This window comes from Nicrophorus vespilloides, unplaced genomic scaffold (assembly GCF_001412225.1).
Source record: "Nicrophorus vespilloides isolate i.1.1-1 unplaced genomic scaffold, Nicve_v1.0, whole genome shotgun sequence".
Classification (NCBI taxonomy): Eukaryota; Metazoa; Arthropoda; class Insecta; order Coleoptera; family Silphidae; genus Nicrophorus; species Nicrophorus vespilloides.
Genome location: NW_017097090.1, coordinates 26,951 through 36,216, shown reverse-complemented (window position 1 = coordinate 36,216; position 9,266 = coordinate 26,951). Strand labels below are relative to the sequence as shown.

Here is a 9,266-nt window from a genome sequence, read left to right as displayed (position 1 = left end):
GTAGGTTCTTACTGTTGATGGATAATGTACGAGAGAATTCTTAGTGTTGACAAAAAAAAAATTGTATGTATTTATGTTCACTCGATGATAACTTGTGCACTAGCGACAAGTACACATATCTTTCCAGGGTTTAATTATTATATAAAAGAAGAAAAAAAATGAATGTGAAACAAAGAAAAAAAAAATGCGAATGAACAAGAGATGAAACTTTTGCAAACAAAAAAAATAATATTATAAAAAAAAACACAAAAAATATCATATTGTACATAATAACTAATATTATATATATATTTAATAGAAAGAAGAAAAAAAAATAATATGTGCCAAGTAAACCGTTCATTTACTTACTTTTTCGTTCAGATTCCGGCACACATTTTCAAACGCTCGTTCTTTATTACATAATTTTTAATTTATTTAATTTACAAAAATTCGATTGTTAAACTTCGAAAACAACAACAGAATAATTTCGTTTTGAATCGCAAATCTTAGTTCAGTTTTAGCTCTGAAGACTGAAAACGGAATCTACGTTGTTTGTTTTTTTTTTCTTTTTTGATCTGGGCGCGGATTGGGGTAAAATCCGATTTCGTTTTGGCTGCAGAAACGACAAACCAACAACAAACGAAGAAATCATTGTTTTTGACTTATAATATTTTTAATGACTTTAATCATTTTTCTCGTCTGATTAGGTTTAAATTATGTTTTACTAAATTGCCGCATATTTCGTTTGCGCGGTAAGATTATTATATTAATTGTTTTGTTGATTACTTTTTTTTTGTGATACGGTCGAACCAAAGAAAATTATTTTAGATTTTCCACATTTTCCTCCCCGAGTAAAAAAAAAACAAAAAAAAAATATTGAAAATTAATATATTTTTTACTTTATAATTCGTGCCATTATTGAAATACAAAGAATTTATTAAATTTGGAAACATTGAAAATGTTCTTTTTAAATTTAAGGCGTAGTTAGGTTTTCGTCCTCCGCGGAAAGAACGCGGATTTATCGAGTCGTCGGATGATGATGACGAGGGAGCGATAGTTTTTTTTTTATTTAAAGAACAAAAGAAACTAATGCAATTTTTAACGAGCAGCGCGCGTCTTGTTTCTTTTATAAATTATATAAAAAAAAATTAATTCGTTATTTAATTTTAAAACTTTGTTTCTATTGTACATTTGTTTCGTTGGCGCGCTGCTTTTATTAAATCTTAATTAAAAGAAATTTACTAGTCATAATTCGCTAAAAAACCCTCGAGAATCGTCACATCCAGCAGAACGTCCGTGTCTTTCCCTAACGGAGCGAAATTAGATGTTTTTTAAGACTTGGTGGATTGTTAAATATAAAAGAAAAAGATGGAGTAAAAATATGGAAATTGCATATCTATTCATGCCAATGAAAAAAAAAAAGAAACCTTTAAGAAAATTTAAATTATTTATATATATTTACGAGACAAAATGATGAATGAATGAAACGGAAATAGAAAACAGTATTAAAAGAAATTGGAAATTTGTACCTAATGGTAGACGTTTAGGATATTTTGTAAAGAAGATATAAATTAATAGTAATTAAAAGAAGAAACTTTATCTTTCTACGTTTTTTGATCTTTATCGAAATTGAAGCTCCAGTAGATTTTTTAAACTTATCAGAAATTATTCAAGAACGTTTTTGGTTTTGGTTATAATTTATTTACAATTTTTTTTTGGCGTGAAGTAGAATAGTGTCTGTAATGATTGTCTGTGTACTTTAATCGAAAGCCAAACTCAGAGCAGGGAAACTCGGCAGAAAGCAATTCGCGTTGTTTTCTTTTGCCCACCCCCACGTTCGCGTTTCTCGTCGTTGGTGTTGTTAATATTTATCTTTATATACTTTACTATTTTCCTTTCGGTTTGGTTGTTTCCTTCATTGATTCTGTTTCGTTTTCTGTCGCTAGTTTAAAAATTAAATAAAAAAAAACAGTTTCAGCAGTTGACTTTTCATGTGCAAGAGGCTAGTGTTTTATGATGATGATGACGATGATGTTAACGATGAAGACGATGTGTTGATAACGATGATGATGATATGATAATTCAGATTGCTCCCGTGTTGTTGAGAAACGAGACCCTTCCTCCCCTCATCCCAGAGAAAAAGAAAATCTAAAGAAAACCCCCAATATGTTTTTTGTTCATTCACATGTTTGCAACAAGATGCCTTTGATACAGTACAACACAACCAATTTTTTACACTTACAAGCGTAAAAAATATGAAAATATATATATTAAAAAAAAAGAAGAGAAAAAATGAAAATAATAATAAATTACTGATATATACCTCAATACTCAGCCAACCTTTTCAGATGTACTTATGATAGTATCGTATTAGGATTTAAGGAACAAAAAATAAAATAAATAAGGAAATAAACAACGTGAAACGTTAGCTTTAGATATGCTTCTCTATTGATATATTTTTATTATTATTATTATTGTAATTCCTATTCTATCGATTTCGCGAATCCGGTTTTCCGAGAGAGAGGAAAAAAGAAACACAATAACAAACAAAGTCATAGTGCCATCATCTTAGCGTTCGACTAAAAATGGAGGAAAATAACAAGAGGAATAAGTTCTTAGCATGAAACCAAAACAATTTTGACGGTTGGCGCGCGAACTCAAATGATATATATCTATATTGACAAACCTAAACAAACAACAACAAAAGAACAAATCAGGGAATAGAAATGAAATATTTTTGATTATATTTTAAACTTAGCCTAATTAAAGTAATTATTATAAATATATATATATAAATGTATATGAATGTAAGTATGTGTGTATATCGGGTGTAAAGGCGTCAGCGCAGCAACGGTCAAAATTGTATCAACATTTAAGAAATATTTGTACATATATGTACTGCGACATAATGAATTTACAAGTGAAAACAGAACATATAGACATATCAAAGTAATAGAAAATACATATATTATATATTATAAATATATTTAATTTAATTTAATTGAAGCCTCTATGACTTTGCTTAATGAATAACAGAATTATATAAGAAGAAGTAAAACAGGATTACTTCAATGGACATAGAAGGAACATACGTATGAAAAAAAACACGCAAAATGAATCTTTAGAATATGTAATGAAAGCCATTTGTAATGTATATATTTATATTATTATATATAATTTTTTAATTTCTTAAATATTTGTTTGTTTTTATATATAATTATTATAAATATGTTTTCTTTATTAATTCGGTGACATTATTTCTTTTTTTTTTCTTTGTTCATTATTATTATTACTTTGTTTAATTCTTTAATGTACATATTTATATAGCGCAAACACTAACTGAAGCTTTGAAGGGTTTTAATTTAAGTACATACATGTCTTTTATTTTTATTATTATTTTTCCTCATTTGTTTTCGTTTTGTATAATCAGCTTCACATTGAAATTTCTTAAGAATATGCTTCCATTATTATTATTATTATGTTTAATTAATTATTAATTATTATGTTTAGGATTATTATTATTATTATTTTTTATTTAAAGTCTATTATTAAGGGTAACTTTTGTTATTATGAATGATGAAGAGAAATGAACAAAACAGAATATAATAAAATAATGAAAAAAAAAAACTTATTGAATATATTATCAATTGATTGTTGGTGTAATAAAATAACTAAAAAAATAACTGGACTTGTCTTTTCTTACTTTTCAACCATTTCCCATTTTCTTTTCATAATTTATAGGTTTTTTTTTATCTCTGCCAAATGGAAATCTACTTGTTTTGTAACAATTAGCAAAGGACATCGATCACCCATCCAGGTACGTACTATAAACCTTGCTTAACTTAGCGTAAGTTGTACAATATTCAGTAGTGAAACATATTTCAACAAATCGACACTTGAAGCGACATCTAGTAACAATAACGTGTACAATTCTTCTCATATTAATATTGCTAACGAAAAATCCAAATTCAAATAATAACTTTGATTCTAAGATTTGTTTCAATATTTTCATCTACTTTTTAACATATTGCTATACAAATTTATCAAATTCTTTTAAAAATAAATGTAGTTTATTACAAAAATTAATTACAATTTCTGTTTCTACCTACACTTTTACGTGTGTAAGTGATTTTTTTGAGTTGGTACACTTGTTAACAAAATACAATACTCTTGTAAATAATAAATAATTTTGTTCACAATTATTAAACTTAGTGAAAACGCAACTTAAGTAGGAAAAACAGTATTTGTACTTCACACGTATATGTAATTACTATAAGAAATTGTTTTATTTGATTAGTATTTTTCACAATTTGATGAAAGTTCTAATTACATTTCGTAAGTTTTCAAAAGTTAAAACATTCATTAATGTCGTAATTACATTGTATATTTAGTAATTAGTATATTTAAATAAGTTTAACTAACCTTTACATGTCTTCTTTAACGCTGTGACAACATGTTTTTTTCTTATTAAATTTAATTCTTTAAATGTCAGATTATGTTGACATAAGCTGCCCTAGATTTCAATATAAAAACAAATTCAAAGTTAATACATTTATGATGAATCTATCCTTGTTTATAATTAAATTGAATGTTAAAGGTATGACCCTTATCGAAGATGTTGCTAAATAAATATTGGAAAGATCATATGGAATTCAAAGAAATATCGGTTCGCCTCGAGGGAATTGAGATATAAAGCCGAAACGCGTCGTAATTTGATTTATTGGAGGAGATCTGGACTCCCCCTATATAATATGTAGCAGTAATGACAATCGGTTAGGAAGTAGTGCGAACCACAACCGCCACCTTTTTACACTCCGCTCCACTTCTTCATCAGCTTCTGTATGTTTTTTTTTTTCGTTGGAATCGATGGAATCACCATGGAAACGAATCCATAAATGAAAACAAATGTACGCCATCGTCCATTATTATCTTTTCAAATGCCATTTCAATTCCGGCGTCCTTCACTCGGACCCAACATAAATCCAGAATGAAGAGCAATCAATTGAATGTGAAGATATTAATCATCGGAACGAGAAATGTGAGTTTCTATTATTCCATTTTCGTTTTCAATCGCACAATTTTTTCTCTTTCTTTTTTTTTATAATTGACAACAGGCCGGAAAGTCGAGTATAGCAAATTTCTTAGCCGATATGAGTCTGGAAGTGCCGGATTCAATGAGACCGACGGATTCACTCCGGATTTTGGAATACGATCTGCACGATGTGGATGTTAATGGGACTAAGAGTAATGTGGACGTGCAGTTATGGGACACGAGCGGAAACGAGAAGTTGTCCCTTCTTTTTTCCTTAAACTTGATTTTCTCTTTTTGTCTGTTTAATTTTCCAGATGCGTTTCGTTTTGGCCGTTTTGGAGGAAAAACGCCGACGGCGTCGTCTTTGCGTATTCAAATGAGGACGAAGATTACGGAAAGAAACTGGATTACATGCACAATTACTTCGTCAGTCAGCAGGGCCTCAGCTTAAGGGCATGTTTAGTTTGCACACTGAACTCTCCAGCGGATAATTCGGCGAAATTACGTAAATATATGATGGCCGTTGCGAAGCGACCGAAGTCTCTAATTCTACTCTCTCTCTCTCCCTCCGTAGCTCAGGTCTTCAATAAAATCTCTCAGATCAACGTCAACCTGGAAAACAACGCCGAAAAGTTTCGACAAGAGTTTGCCAAGTACATTGTCTCCGTAGCTAACAACCTCACCAATAAATAAACAAGTTTTCGCAAAGTTCAATATTCTCTGTAAACTACAACTATACGATATAACTGTTTTTAAGATGAAGAAAACAAACTTTGTGAAAATATAATAATTTCTAATTTCTACATAATATTAATGAAACTTTCATAAAGATGTCATAAAAGAAACGTTACTATTGTATTTTAATATGACGTTTAACCCTTTCCAGGTTACATACTGTTAAAAATACATCTAGCTTCAATTTACATTAGTTGCATCAAACAGTTTTAATCGTCGAAAGACAATTGGAATCACTGGGTTAAATTATACAATATGACCTATGGTCCATCCATCTTTGCAGCAGTTAACTTTTTTGTTTTCCTATTATTGTATGAAAATGTTTAATTTTATTTGTTTATTATAGCAAAAAGATTATTGTTATTAATAAGAAGTAAAAATTAAAAATTGTTATTCCTAACCTTTCATAACCTAACCTAAAAAAAAATGATGTGTTTACATAATTGTTGTACGTTGGCAATACATGGAAAATTAATATTAATAAAAAAAAAGCAAGGACTTTATTTGTTATATATATATAAATAATCATTTTTACTGAAGAGAAGAAGTCTTATCTTAATTACTATTAAATATTCATTAAATAAACAACTTTAAAACTATAATCTACTAAGTTACAAAGGTTAGATTTCGGCCCTATTTCTAGCCCTAGCCGCCACGAATTTTATTGGTTATTGGGAATCGAACCAACGAACTTTCGTATCAGATTTTCGTGATACAGGCAACCATAGTAGGTTACATGTTATATAAGAATAACGACCAATAACGACCGTTGAAAAGATAATATGGCGTAATCTGTAAACATTTTCTTGCTATTATGTTGGCAGTAAAATTGACTTTGGCGTCAATTCAACAGTTTGTGTTTTGATAGTTGTTGAACAGTGAAAAACCGTTGACTAATGAACAATAATATGCCATAGGATATAAACTGGTGTGAAAATACTTCAAAGATTGTTTTAAATAAGGATTTCAAGAAGAGAACGTAAGACAGATTTGTGATAAAATGCCTAAAGTATCTCGAACAGCGTGCAGCAGCACCACAATAAACACAACAAACATGGATTTTCTCAGTGAAGGTTTGTTTGGTTAAATTTGAAATGATCTAAAGATAATTGATTTTGATTTTGCAGAAAACACATATTTGAGAACTAAAAACCGCGAGCTTGCAAAAGCTTTGGGTGACATGAAATCAGAGTTTAATAATCTACGGATGAAAAACTCTTCTTTGTATGATCAGAGTGTGTCTCAGCTATTGACTAACCGTAATCTAATGCATGCCCTCAAGAACATCAATGGAGATGCTATTGAAGCATTGACAATGATAGGAAGATTGAGTGAAGTTATTATTAAGATTATGAATGACACAAAAGTGGTTACTGAATCTTCAGGTAAATCTACTTCATAATAATAATAATAATAGAATTGTTTATGATAATTGAAATTTTAGTAATTGAAACAGAGAATCCAAACCATAAGCAGAATTCATCTCGACGTATGGTTAGTGATCATTTTCTAATGAACCCCACAGTTACACTGAGAAGATGTAACATTGATAATTTGAATGAGGACTTGCAAAGGAGGGGCAGAGACGAAGAAATCAACAGTAGCTTAGTGAATGTAAGTTTTAGTCTAATTGGACTGTTTATCTTGATTGATCTCATTGAATTTGCTAGATAACACCCATGGACCAATTAGTAGAAGAACCAGAAAACAGTAATTCTCCCCAAAACGACGATTTAGAAAATAATGACCCCAACCAAAATGATTGTAGTGAACACCCCAAGTAATTCTAAATCAACATAGTTATTAATCTTATTATTGATCAATCAATTTTGTTTTAGCTTAACAACAGTGCAGGAAATTGATGAGGATAATCTTAGTCAAACTATTGTGCATCCATCAAGTACTAATGTAAAGTTTAGCAACATATTCAATTTCTTCTATAATCATTCCGCAATTTTAGATCTCTCAACATTTGTCGCCTCTCCACGAAAATATGACGAGCAGAAAACGTAACAGTTCACCACTCATCACACGTAGGAATAAGAAGCTGAATATGAACAAATCACCATTCAGCATGTCTAGTTTAAATTCAAGTCTGAGCAATAACTTTGGAAGCTCTGAAGTGAGTCTCTCAGTGACGAATAGTGATACATCAATTACAGCATCAACGACTCCAGCTAGAAGGAAAAATGTTGCAAGCAAACAACTGGAAGAAACCTTTAACCCATCCCTTCAATCAACGTAAGTCCATCACTTTATAATGTAATTCATTTATTAAAACGAAAATTTTCAGATCTACACCGTACAAATTTGAATCCAATAAAATGACTGATTTATCGAAAAGGTGAGTTCAATCTTAAATCATACTTACTTTTATATAATAACGTTACTTTATTTTAGGAATACAAATAGCAACATAGACAATTGTAAAGTGATGTTGACTCGATTACCGTTACCTCTTATTTCTGCCATTTCGAATGGAAATACTTATAGCAAAAGGTAAGACTTTCTCAATGTAATTTATATATCTAACTCTGAATTATTTTACAGCGACGACGATTCCGATGAATCCACGCTAATTGAGAGCAATACGCATTTAAGCAAAACTAATTTAAAAAGCTCTGCTGGTAAGAGGAAAGTTCTGAAAACAACGAAAAGCAAATCGGAAAGAGCATCCAGGTACGTATTCTAAACTGCGAACTCTACCCTCATACAATTAACATTTTTTTCTCGTCAGTTCCATAAATTCGACGAAAGATTCACAAGCCGATGAAATGTAAGTGATTATTGAAATGAATTTTAGTTTTAACTAATACAAAAATATATAATTTCAGATCAATCAATACGCGACCAAAGAGGAATGCCGCTCCAAAAAGTATGAAAGAACCTTCATTAAACTCGTGAGTTTGCTTTTATTATGAATCGATTTAACGTCTTACTAATGTTTTGTTATTTTACGTTTCAGCCGAATGAGAAGACCATAGAACTGTTTATATTAAGTTTCATTTAATTTATCGAAGAAGTTATGAAATTAACAATATTTTTTTATATATGATAATAACATTTTATTTATTTTTTTCAATGCAGAAGATTTATAATATTGATTGAAAATATTCCTCCAAAAGTGTTACCTTTAAAAGGTGAAATATACATATTGAGATTATTATTGAACGTTTTTTTTTATTATTAACATCATTATCCTATCCGATTTTGATGCTATTTCTGTCACCATAGTTTGAACGAAGAAGATTAAAGAACATAGGATAAATCAGAATCACCACTATTTTTGTTTTGTTTTATTTGTTACTCCATACCTCTCAATCAACAATACCATTTATTAATTAATAATAAATTAAAAGTAGAATGAAAACAATAGACGACATCATTATTTTTTTTTTGTTATTTATATATTTATATTATGTCGCATATCGAAATCCATACGGACTTTTCTTTGTAACACAATCAACGAAGACCGAACGAGTTATTCATACGTTTATAAATTTAATGTTTATAGCGATCG

At 29.6% G+C, this 9,266-nt stretch overlaps 2 protein-coding genes across 2 annotated transcripts; both read left to right on the top strand.

Annotated features, from left to right (window-relative positions):
- Positions 1 to 4,895: 4,895 nt before the first annotated feature.
- LOC108558873 (intraflagellar transport protein 22 homolog) lies at positions 4,896 to 5,766 on the top strand. The gene is made up of 4 exons (XM_017915908.1): positions 4,896 to 5,017; positions 5,094 to 5,266; positions 5,326 to 5,516; positions 5,586 to 5,766. The coding sequence occupies exons 1-4, from the start codon at positions 4,967 to 4,969 to the stop codon at positions 5,702 to 5,704; spliced, it is 534 nt and encodes a 177-aa protein (XP_017771397.1). The 5' UTR covers positions 4,896 to 4,966; the 3' UTR covers positions 5,705 to 5,766.
- Positions 5,767 to 6,575: 809 nt separating this feature from the next.
- LOC108558871 (putative uncharacterized protein DDB_G0285119) lies at positions 6,576 to 8,793 on the top strand. Its single transcript, XM_017915906.1, has 12 exons — positions 6,576 to 6,819; positions 6,874 to 7,131; positions 7,191 to 7,360; positions 7,417 to 7,526; positions 7,585 to 7,654; positions 7,707 to 7,987; positions 8,040 to 8,090; positions 8,147 to 8,245; positions 8,297 to 8,425; positions 8,484 to 8,522; positions 8,581 to 8,646; positions 8,712 to 8,793. Exons 1-12 carry the CDS (start codon positions 6,747 to 6,749, stop codon positions 8,728 to 8,730), a joined length of 1,365 nt encoding a protein of 454 aa, XP_017771395.1. The 5' UTR covers positions 6,576 to 6,746; the 3' UTR covers positions 8,731 to 8,793.
- Positions 8,794 to 9,266: the final 473 nt, after the last annotated feature.